Here is a 13,068-nt window from a genome sequence, read left to right on the forward strand (position 1 = left end):
AATTTTCAAAGTAGCTAATTTTTTACAAAAAATAAATTTAAGTTAATTTTAAGCTTCTAATGAAAACCGATACTCAAGTAATATGTTAAGATATATAAAGATGACAAAAAAGATAGCACAATGCTGCTATATCTTAGTTTAAATCTTATACTAAGATACTTACACATCCATCCTCTGTAAGATAATAGGAGCCTCAGGAAACTTTGTCTTAGTATCATTAAAAATATAAATGCAAAAATCCCAATTATACTTGAAACAATAAGAGCTTGAAGAGTACGAGGTAAGCCTAAAAAATAAATTACGAAAATAAATAATATAAACTCTTATAAATTTCATTAAAACTAAAAAAAATATTGCTCTACTGTGAAATCTGTCAAGCTAACCTTTTTTTTATCAAGTACTGAATTTATCCCATTCATTCTCTTGTAACCTTAACACCTGTCTATTTTGTATGTCGACTACTGAAATACATTAAGTTAATGAATCTAATGTGCAAATCTAAAATAAACCCTTTATAAGTTGACCAAAAAAAAAAAAACATTTCAATGAAATTTTCTACTCTGTTATACATTAGAATTTCACTGAATTGATGAATTATTATTAAAATATCTCTAACCGAAATCCTTTCAATTGTTAATTACACGAGAGAGCAATTAACTATGCTTATATATATTTTTAACAATTTTATTCATTCCTTTTCTATTGTTCTTGTTAAGGTTTTTATTATATAAGCAACAGTAAGGACGAGAGATGATTTTTGTAACAAATATTTTTGTAAACATAGCTAAATAAAGATTAAATGTTGCATTGAATATAATACTAAATATCCTAACTTCATATCTCCTTCTGTACTGATATTTTAAGACATTATTTATGTTTTATTTTATAACTGGCATTAAACAGCCAAGCCAATTCTGACTTTAAAATTATCAATTTTCAACTCTGGAGTCTTATAATTTTGAACCCAATCCAGAAGACAAACGAGCTCCTGTATCAAACATTGGGACAAATTAGCCTTCGTGGAGGACCTTTTGATGGAACAAACCCGCATTTACTTTATAAGGAGAGAAAATGCATGAAAACCTCCCACAGTTAACCTGACAACAAGTGCATTATAACCCATGATCTGTCTACCACCGAGGATATTTTACATCAGCACTGTGCCATGTGCGAGCTGGGAGCAGAATTTGTATTGACCAACTGATTCTCAGATTCAAACCTAGGTCACGTCTTTGGGAGATGAGAGTTCTATTTTCGAGCCACAGTGGGTAAGACATTATTTATAGTAAATAACTGGCATACATCACTAATAAAATATGCATTTGCATTTTTAACTAATCAGTTTAACCCTTTGCTTTCAGCACTTAGTACGGTAAATTCTGTCCTTTGGTCCAGTTACTATATCATGCAAAAGCGAAATATTATTTCATGTTAAATTTATGTAACAAATAATAATTCCTGTTGTAATTATTCTCATTTCTTAAGATGTATAGGATATTTCTTGAATAAAATTTTAAAGTCAAGTTTAAAAAAATTTAATTCGATATTTTGATTTGTAATTATAAAAAGAACGTAAGAATAACATGCATAAGCAATGATATATCCTATTAAAAAAAAAAGACTGTTTAAGTTGACCACTTGTGTAGTGTTGCTACAACTCTCTTTCCTTTTTATGACTATCAGTGAGCCTATTTCTGCCCAAACTGTCTGACTGTTTTAGATAGCCTCTCTGTAAATAAATTAAGCAGTTTTGGTCTGCCAATTTTTGTGTAAGGGTTGAAAACCTGTGAAGAGGGGCAGGAGAGAGGTGAGGAAGAGAGGGGAAGGACTGGACTAGCTGCTAGAAGAAGAGGAGAAAAAGATTTTTGGTAGAAAATTCTGAGGAATAAAGATACATCTACCCGGAAAGAATGGCTGCAACAGGACTGAACAATTAAGATATATCCAGCGAATAATATCCTGCCACTTACAAATAGTTCATCAGCTCCTCAACATTTTTAATTTTGTTATAACCAATAGTTGTTCCTTTGTCCATTCAGCTAATTTTGCTGTGGTTTCCAAGGATTCAAAAAAATCATTATAATTTTGATCATTTAAGGTGGGGATCAAAGACAACAAAAATGGGGATTTCAAACCTTCAGCCATATTTTTTTTTTTTTTTTTTTTTGCTTAAAAATAGATAATAGAACCAACTAATGACACTGTTAAATTATATATGTGTGCACTGAATTAGGTTTAACAAATATTTACCACATGGTCCAAAAAATTTATAATAAACTTATTCCCTCAATAGCCAAATGAATGTGAAAATAATATTTAAATATATTAATCTACAAACTTGGAAATTATATTTAACACAAATAATTGCCAGACCTATTATCCTGGTCACGGCACCAAAATACATGTGGTGACAATTTGGGTAAAGTATAGTGGGACAATTGTTACAATTTAGTACTAATGCATTTTTACAACTAAGGCCTATCCCAAATTATCACCAACACATACAAATAAAGTAAGAAAAAAAATATCTGTCCAGAAATAATGATCACAAGGGATAGAATTAAATGAAGCAATTTTAATGATGATCAACTCAATTATCAAGATTTGCTCATGAAAATAAATTTGACCATGTGGCATAATAAAATAAGATCATTACAAATTATACTATATACTATATTAAATTATACTATACAAATTATATTATATCAACATGTGACAAACAGATTTGAAGAATCTTTAAGAAAAGGGAATCACTGCTGGAGTTAATAAAATCTAAAGTCACTTATCATGCACATGTGCTTAAAAATGTTGAGGAGCTGATGAACTATTTGTAAGTGGCAGGATATTATTCGCTGGATATATCTTAATTGTTCAGTCCTGTTGCAGCCATTCTTTCAGGGTAGATGTATCTTTATTCCTCAGAATTTTCTACCAAAAATCTTTTTCTCCTCTTCTTCTAGCAGCTAGTCCAGTCCTCCCCCTCTCTTCCTCACCTCTCTCCTGCCCCTCTTCACAGGTTTTCAACCCTTACACAAAAATTGGCAGACCAAAACTGCTTAATTTATTTACAGAGAGGCTATCTAAAACAGTCAGACAGTTTGGGCAGAAATAGGCTCACTGATAGTCATAAAAAGGAAAGAGAGTTGTAGCAACACTACACTTGTCTACGTTGGTCATCAAAACAGTGATCAACTTTCAAAGGTTTCACTGTTATATATATATATATATATATATATATATCAGGGCTCGAAAAACAGCCCGTCCGCCCGTCCTCGACGGTCAAAAATTCTCCGCGGACAAGGAATTTCTCGAATCCGACGTCCGTGCGGACAGCCATTTTCCCGTTAATGTTCGTGATACATTTTCAATTTTTTTTATCTTACAAGAGTCTTGTAAGTTACAAGACAGCAAAATGACCCACAATACAGCAACATACTGTGCATATATTGACGTTTTCTCTGTCTGGGAGTACTGCAGCGGTTGAAAGGGGCTTTGCAGCAATAAACCTACAAAGAAACACAATACGTACTGGTTTTAAACACGAAGCTTTAAAAGCAATTATGAACATCTACCTAAATGAAAAACCCCTTTCAGATTTCTGTTCAGAAACCTCTGTAAATCATTGGCTTGATTGTGGAACTGGCAAACGTCATATTTGATTCATTTAAAATATGCAGTACCCTCGGATAACTTGACATTCCAGATAACTTGACCCTTGTTATTCAAATTATTTCATAAAAGAAATAGTAGGTTACTATTAGTAACCTAGTATTTCTTTTATTACTGTATAATGTAATCCTAGTAACGACTAATTCATTGCGCAATTTATATAAATGTTTGTAATAAATAGGAGAAAATTATATTTTTATTTATTTAAAAGCGACGGGTTAGTTTCAACGGAGGACGGGTGCATTGTTGGACAAGCCGACCTCGGGGACTGGTAAAATTTCTGAGTTTTTTCAAGCCCTGATATATATATATATATATATATATTGACATTATATGATATATATATATAAAAAATTCCCATTATGAAATTCATTTCACATGAATATTAATCTATATTAATTAAATCCATTTAACATACCTTTTGGAATATGCAAAATATGAGCAATATTCCATAAAAATGTGTTTATAGGTAATGTTATATGAGGTTCAATAATCATTAACAGAAGACAAGTGAAGACTGTTATTCTGACATTGGATAGAGAAGCTGGCCACACTCCGTTGTAGATTAAATTTCTAAAAACAAAAAAATTTCATAATTAGCACATTTATAAGACAAAATCACTGCAATTGCAACAATAAAATTTGTTCAAAAGTTCCTTATAAAAATTTAAAGTTTCAAAAAGAAACCTCAGACATGGTTTAGGATTTGGCAACAGAATTGTTCCAAAAACCAGGGCCAAATTAACCATTAAGCAAACTAAGTACGTGCGAATGGCAATAGAGAGCACCAATGAAAAAAAGAATTTCTATAATTATTTTTTTACACTTCTATATTTATTTGAATTTGAAAATTTCCATATTTATTTGAATTTGAAAATTTCTATATTTATTTGATTATAAGATCTTACACATGATCATGCTTTAAACTAAATTGCTATTGTGTTATATTTCATTTCCGGAGAAATGAGAAAGAATGTTGTGTACAGCTGGTATCTCAACACAAAATGACCAATGCTTTTTTTATAACAGACAACATATATAATTAGTGAATAGACCTGAAATACAAAAATAGAGTAGGGAAGAAACTTCATGTAAACAAGCATAACAAATTGATTTTCTACACTAACATGTCTAAATCAAAGCATCTCTGAAACATCTTGGGGACTGATAATTGCCCCATATACTTTTGCCATTTTTCAGCAAAAAATACTATTTCTCTAAATATTGTTGAAGATAAGATAAGTTTGAAACTTTTTAAATTGTCTTTCTTTCTGGAGACTTAGAAAAAAGTGAGAAGGGTTAATAAAAGAGAGAGGTTCTTTGATTGACAAACTTTTTTAAACTAATTACATGATAAGGAGCTACATCAGTTACTAATTTTCCACCTGTGCTAGAAAGTCGAACATTTATAAAAACTTAAACAGATTTTAGAGTGTAACTTGATCTTGACTCAGTGTGTGCTTTGTTCATTTCATGTTCAAGGATACTTAGTTTGATTTTAAAAGTAATTATCTTTTCTAAGTCTCAATAATGCAATGAGACCATAAAAAGAAGAAAGAATCCCCCAGAGATTCTTGAAAAACTTTACGACTGACATAGAAAGTAACAATTTATTTTTATTAAGTGTTAATAGAAAAATTTCATCAGCTTCAAAATTAATGTGGAAAAAAGTCAACATATTTTCTTATATAAGCTTAATTTTAATTTAGACTAAATAAATAATTTATTTATAAGAGGAGTCAGGTGTTCTAATCCAGCTCATAGTAAATGGTCAAATTTGATATACTGTGAGCAAAATTAAAAATTAATGCTAAGAATAACTTTTGATCTAATCTAATGATCGGATTTTCAAATTCTTAATAGTTCAAGGACTTAACCTTAAATATGTTAATTAATTAATGCTGACTACATTTTAAGTTATGAAATCAGACACTAAGAAGTATGTTTTCATAATAAACAGATTTCTTTAATCTTTTTCAACAGACTTGGTATTCTGACCTATGAAATATGAAAAGGGCAGAAAGCCCCAATCTGGAAAATGTGGTCCCAATAATTTATGCAGGAAAGCAGTTAAAAGTTTGGACCGCTTCATGTTAATTTTACCTTTTGCATATTTCTCGAGAAATTGATAAGAAAATCGAAAAGGCTTTTGTATACAATTATAAAATCCAATATAATTCCATGTAAAGTAATAACCATTATAATTTATTTTATCTAATGAAATGAATTTGAATTGTAAGGAATTACATTGATAATTATGACAAAATACAAAATTTAAATGAAATTGGATGAATAGTTCTCACGAAATCAAGTTTTAAACATACAGCTTTTTGGAATTTGCTAACTTAGAAACTATTCGATCTATTACGGTCAAATTTTGTATTTTGTAATTTAAAACTAAGAATGGTGTAAAATTTTGAATGTTTAGACTTCTTTAAGCGAAAATAATTAATGATAATAAAAATTGTTATTATATGAAATTATCTTTAGATTCACGAATTTTATAACTGTGTAAAAAAATCTTTTGATTCCCTTAAAATTAAACATCTCTCACAATTTAACGAAATACACAGAAAAGTGAAATCAACATTAAGAGTTCCAAACTTTGGACTGTCTTCTTGCCTAAACTTTTGTGACCCTGACCATAGTTTTCAAATTGCAGCTAACTAACAGTCAAGACTCCAAATCCACGGAAATAACATAGATTTGTTTAGAAAAATTATGTTTTGTGTCTGATTTCATAATTATAATAATTGTTTTGTGTCAGATTTTGTAGAATATCGTTTTCACTAATTAATTAGCGCATTTAAAATTTGGGTTTGCACCCATTAAGATTGAGTTCTAGTATATGAAAATCCGGTTATTTAATGATAAGTTAGTTAGGGTGTTCACTTTTTTATTTAGCACCCACCCTTTCTCAGAAAATATGAAATGAATTTTTTTTTTCTTCATGTTATAGGGCACCATTTTGTAAGTTTTTACATTAAAAAAATTTTGAATTTATCAGCTGTAGTTTTTTTTCTTCTTTATTTTCATGATTAAGTTTTTAATTGTGTTCCTTTTAACTGTGTCTGTTATTACACTGTTATTGTAATTGTCATTGTTTGTTTGTTACGTTATCAATACTTAAAACTTTTAGAAGATCTTTGGTACTTCTCCCATATATCTTAATATCCTTAAGATACAACTTGAGTACAGACTTCAGCACACAAATCTTCTCTAGAGTTTGTCTCACTATTAGTCATTATAATATAGGATAAAAGCCTGGGTTGGATTCAGCTGAAACATATCCTTGGAACAGCTTTTCAGAAGACCTTTGGTACTTCTCACAGATATCTTAATACCCTTAAGATACAACTTGAGTACAGACTTCAGTACACAAATCTTCTCTAGATTTTGTCTCACTATTAGCCATTATAATATAGGCTAAAAACCTGAGTTGGATTCAGCTGAAACATATCCTTGGAACAGCTTTTTAGAAGACCTTTGGTACTTCTCACAGATATCTTAATATCCCTCGGATTCCCACGTGGAGGATTAAAAGTAAAATGTCATGATAAATTAAAATCTAGATGCATGTAAGGTATTTTCATAAAAAAAATACTAACCTCACTTTATAATATCTCTTTGTTACAGTGCTTCTTACAGTTTTGAAAATTTCTTTGTAAGATTCAGGAGCTGCTATTTCATCGATGGTATTTACCCTGGGTTCTGCCACAGCAATACGTGCTTCTGCCATAATGCAGACTGAAAATAAGACAAAGAAAAATTGATAAAACAAAGACGACAGAATGAAAGGTTATCACATAAGTACTTTATTTTAAATAGGCTACAAAAACAAAAATCTCTTGTGAGATGAAATTAAAAAAAAGGTTTCAAAATTGAAAAAAATATTAATGTTTTAATGCACTCATAACTACCAAGAAATCGTGATTTAAACTAAAGATTAAAACTAGATAAAAGTAACATTAATTTAATTATTTTTAACTTTTAGTAATAGAATTTTTGAAATTAATACAGTGTGAGTTTAGAATCTTTCAGTTTTGCAAGGTTTAAGATAATAAATTTTTATTGCTAATACACTTTACCTCATAAAACTTCTTTTATATTTACATAAAAGAAATCGAACAATGAGCAAATAACACTTAGAGCAATTACAGCATAACAACAATTTTATAAAACTGTAAATAAATTATTTTTTTCAAGAAAAATAGGAAAAATTAACATGAATAACATATTACAACAGTTTCTAAATAAACTTAAGCATCATCTCGCTTGTGAAATAAAAAAGAAATGCCAAGAATGTTTTTAAAAATAAAAAGAAGAAGAGTAACATGAATAAAATATTCCCATACTGCTTTCACTCAATATCCTTTCATCAAAACTTAAATGAAAAAAAATTATTCAACTTCTAATTTTTATAAAATAATAAAGGAAAAAAATAAAATTAAAAAAAACACAATGAAAGTTGCTCTTGACTTTTTTCATCCATCAACATTTTTTCTTAAAAAAAAAATAGAAAGGTAACATTTTAAACAAGCTACTATTAAAAAAAAAAAAAAAATTCTAACACAAAATATGTATTGTCAATATTTAAATATTAGTCATACATATCTTCCGCTTCGGATAGTATCCAAAATAAAAATTTATAAATGCATATTAAAAATAGAATAAATATTTACATGTTTTTATTTTTATCACAGAAAAGTGTGAACATAAGGAGAAGACAAATATAAACAACATTCCCCTACACCAATTAGCAGTACACCCAGAAGATGGAGATATTAGAAGATCTCCCCGTTGCAGTATCCCTGATAACCATCATGATACAGTTTACCCAGGATGCCAGCAAAGGAAGTCAAGAGGATGCACTGGCACCCTGTTGGATATCCAATGAATGAAAAAATATATAATTTGCAATAATGTTTTTTTTTTTAAATAAATATAAATAATGTTTGTTACATGTGATAAAGAATTTACTCTGGTTTGCAAATTGGGGATAAAAGTTGCATTTTACAATTTAAATACTAAATATAATTAACTAAAATTTTTCATTAATTGGAAGTTGTAACCCAAAACTACTTCATTAACAAAAAAAAGTATAGAACACTTATACTCACTGTTTCTTTTCTTATCCTCATAACATAATTCATTAATTTAATAATATATTTCAATAGAACATGATTTCTTTAGTTTTTAAATTTAAATGTTGTTAAAAATATTTTTTTTTCTCAAAATTTGTTGGTTTAGCAGGTTTTATATTAAATTAAAAAATTTTAGGAAAATTATTGATGCCCACACATAAAATTATTTTTCATTGACAAAAAAATTATACATGATTTTTGGAATGGTATTTTAATGAATAGTATTTTAATAAATATTTTCCCTTGTTGCACCCCCTCTCCTATCCCTGAGAAAATTTCTGCAGGCAACTTTCTGTTTACTAGTACTCCTTCAATGTACAACACATAGCAGAATTGAACAACCCGATAGAAAAACCAATTCAATTTCAATTTTCCAAAAAAAAAAATTTAAAACATTTTTTTACAATAAACAACATGTCTGCAGCTATCAGTGTAAGAGTCAGATACAAATATAATATCAGTTCTCTCTTAAATGATGAATAATGTTGGAAAAGCTACCAAACTTGCTGGAATTCAAAATAAAACAGGAACTAATTAATTTAAATGTAAGAAATAAAAATATAACAGCTACTAATTAAAAATGTCTGTTGTATTTTTCAATTCATTTGGGCCTTAATATCAATTAGTGAATCTGCTTTTCTAGAAATAGATCTCTATATTATATCCAATAAAGGAAGCATATTCCTATTTAGTAAATTATTATACACATCAATGCTAATTTTATTATCAAAGTGAATAAAATATGCTATTATAGTAAAAATTGAACGATTCAAAAATCAAGCAGATAAACTAAACACTTAGTAAACATTAATTTGCATACTATGTCAGCATAACTTATTTAAAATATTTTATAGAACAATTTATATAATTAGTACTTCAAACACATATATACAGTGATAACTCGTCTTTCGCGGTTAATGGGGACCAGAACCTTCCGTGAAAGCTGAAAAACCGCGAAGTAGGATTTGCCCCTAGGAATTTTCGCGTATGCGGGTACACTAATGTTTTAAATATGTAAACAGTATTTATACTTTACACATTAAAAACAAAAATTACAACAGTATACGTATTTACTCAAACGTGTCAGTGCTAATTAATAAGGTTAATTACAAAACCTTATACAGTAATAAACATTAATCAACATTGCTTTCTGAGAGAGGCGAAGTGTCTTGTGTTGGTGATGGAGGAGATGCTCTCACTTGACTCGTAGAAGTTTTAGGAATATATATGAGAGCCCGTGGTATATGTACTCAGAGTCAACTCATCTCTTTGTTTGACATGCAGGGATACTTCTCTCTTTCGCATCAACATGAAACAACGCTCCTTTCCGCAATGTGGCTGGCGACATGGTTGTATTTTTTAATTTTTAATGAACATTTTGGAAAAACCTGTGAAGCACTGAAGCCGCAAAACATGAAGCGCAAAGTGGCAAGGGAACACTGTATAGAGTTAACGCCAGTATGGCGTCAAATGTTCTACAACAATCACTAAAGTCAAAGGCATGGGTGACAAATTTGTTTCTTAGATATATGCTTTAAGATAATAATGAAAAATAGTTTCCTGCATCAAATTCTAGACAGTTAAAATAATTCATTGATCTAATTTTATTGTTCTATCTGTGGTATAGATTTCAAATGAGTGATATTCAAATGGAATAATGGAAAGTGTCTCGTACAAAAAATTTTAAATTTAAATGTTGAAATTTCAAATTTACATGTTTTGCATTAATGTACTGTCAGTACAGTTCATCAATAAAATAATATTTATTGCCTTTTTAGAATTGACTTCATCAGGGGTGATTGTGAGCCCAAGTCAAAATTCCGGAAAATTTCTTGAGTTACACATACCTATACCATTTACACATACCTATGATGACCTGGAGAAGTAATAAAAATTTACAAATATGTCTTTCTTTCTTGAGTTTATGATTATAATAACTATTTACTGATAAAAAAATAAATATTAATCATGAATATAAGCTTATAAAGTATCTGGCTCTCCCTTACAAACAAATAAACTGCGTTTTTAAGTTCCACCTTTGAAAATTTGATTTCCGGAAATTCTGTGATCAATATTTTTTTTAAAAGTCTGGACCTTCGATCTCCGGAAACTTCCGGATCACTGTTAGCGAAAAATCCGGAAATCTGGATTTTTTTCGGAGCACAATCAGCCCTGCTTCATTTAATTTTAGAATTTTTAGATAGTAAATTTTTAATCTAACACTTTTTTTATTTCTTACTCTCGCTGTTTTCCTAACTTATTTATTTATTTGGTCTCAGCATTATAATTTCTATGTTGAATCTATTTACTATTATTATTTTAACTTTTTTTCACTTAGTTTTAATAACTATTAATTTTCAATCATTATGGAGTATTAAACCTAATTAGTTTTAGGGTGTTATAGATGGCAATTAATAATTTTTGATGTGTATACCATAACATGAAATATATAATTGTAAAGTTTTACTTTTTTTTTCTACGCTTTTGGACCATTAAATGAATGCCTAATTGGTCCTATTGGACTACTAAGTTTTCATAGCTGATGTGAACCCTACAAATATCGTTAATAAACTTCTTTTAACAGAAAAGAAACTGAAATATTATGAACTGGAAAATGCTGGATTATTAAAGGTTTGTAAAATTTAAATTCTTATTAAATAAAATGAATATTATCTCACAATTCAATGTAAACAATCTTATTTATTTTAGAATTACAACCTATTACACATCACACTTCAATAACAATAAAACTTTTTCTTAAAAAAAAAGCAATCTTAACGAAAATCATGTCTCATTTCTTTCACTATAATCAAAGTTCAAATTAGAAAACAATTAATATTAATCTTCTTATATTAGTAACATAAAATTCAAAGGGAATTAGAAATTTTTATAGTACAATGATAAGAATAACAATGATAGTAGGTGCAACTGATACAACTTTTCTTTAGGACTTTTTGTTCTAATATTTAAATTTAATTTAAAGTATAATACTTAAATAAAACCTATAATATAAAAAAAAATGAATAGATAACTGAAAACAATAAGTTATACTATTTATACCATTAAATCAGATTTTTTCGAGGTTTCTAATGACAATAGTTCAGTTTAAAAAATAAAATAAAAAATTTATCAATACCATTCAAAAATTTCGACAAAATTTCCTCAGTTACAAATTCTTAAATTATCCATTAAAATAGGATTCAAAAGTATTAGTTCTTTATGTAAACCCTACTTCCAATTATCTTCGTGATATTAAAAGATACGTTTCACAAACAAAACTGTTTTGCTAGCTTATTCTAGCATTTTAGAATTGTAATAATGAAATTGAAACGAGCAGGTTTTGAATGTTGTTTAAATACTTAAATAGAATGTGGTCGGTTAAAATAAATGACAGATCAAAACAAACACTTATGTTTCTTTTTTTTAAAAGAAAAACAGCACTAAAATTGCGCTAGTGTTTATATCTAAATACGAAATAAATTTCGTTAACTCAACATACAGAAAGTACACAAAAACTAGTAATCAAAAATAATATAATGTATCGTACTAAATAGTCAAATAATCTCTAAATAGCAACACAAAAGTTTTCATAAACAAAATATGAATTGCCAAATGTCAGTCCAAACGAAAAATAAAATGTAAATAGTACAGTTCTTTGGATACATATTTTAATGTAAATACTTACTTAATATTGATCAACAAAAAATAATTTTTTTAAAAAATGCACTTTTACATGATCATTTGATAACGATATCAACACACGAGTCAAGAGCACTACACTTTTAGTCTTTGTTTTGTCGATTTCAGCATCGAATGTAAACATCAACAATTTTCACATCTCCCTCAACGTGATTGGTTGTGAAATTCCTTGCGTCGTCGCTAAAGTCAAACGCTGCCAAAAATGCTCCATTTCAAGGTTTGTCGTCTTCTATATCATTATTTTAAAATGAACTATAAATCACATTTTCTGTCGCAACTTTAATGACTAGATATTTTAATACACTTAATAATCCATAATAATGATAAATTATTTTTTTTTCTATAACTCTATGGATATTTTACCAAAAGATTTCTTTTTTTAATTTTATTCTAAAGAAAGTTATTTTCCAATTCTAAAATATTTATATATTCATTACACATTAGCAGCTATTTAAAAGGATATATTAATTTAATTAATGTAATGGTTGTAAAATATTCACGATTTCTAGAAAGTGAGATATTTTTCAAAAGTTTAAAAAGTTATGAAAAAATTATA

The 13,068-nt window shown here is 28.3% G+C and overlaps 1 protein-coding gene across 3 annotated transcripts in view; it reads right to left on the reverse strand.

Annotated features, from left to right (window-relative positions):
* The window catches only part of LOC107452079 (carnitine O-palmitoyltransferase 1, liver isoform), a 54,891-nt gene that overhangs the window by 28,451 nt on the left and 13,372 nt on the right, over positions 1–13,068 (reverse strand). For 2 of the 3 annotated variants that reach the window (XM_071179860.2, XM_071179859.2), the window contains exons 2-4: positions 7,278–7,416; positions 4,088–4,242; positions 164–286 (exon numbers count right to left, since the gene is read on the reverse strand). In XM_071179860.2, the coding sequence (XP_071035961.2) occupies positions 164–286; positions 4,088–4,242; positions 7,278–7,408 (409 nt within the window). In that variant the 5' untranslated portion in view covers positions 7,409–7,416. Of the gene's footprint in view, positions 1–163; positions 287–4,087; positions 4,243–7,277; positions 7,417–12,498; positions 12,668–13,068 lie in introns of those variants that run through there. The other variant, XM_043049332.3, reaches the window with a different exon arrangement.

This window comes from Parasteatoda tepidariorum, chromosome 1 (assembly GCF_982258835.1).
Source record: "Parasteatoda tepidariorum strain Cologne lab strain chromosome 1, Ptep-v5.0, whole genome shotgun sequence".
NCBI classification, from domain to species: domain Eukaryota; kingdom Metazoa; phylum Arthropoda; class Arachnida; order Araneae; family Theridiidae; genus Parasteatoda; species Parasteatoda tepidariorum.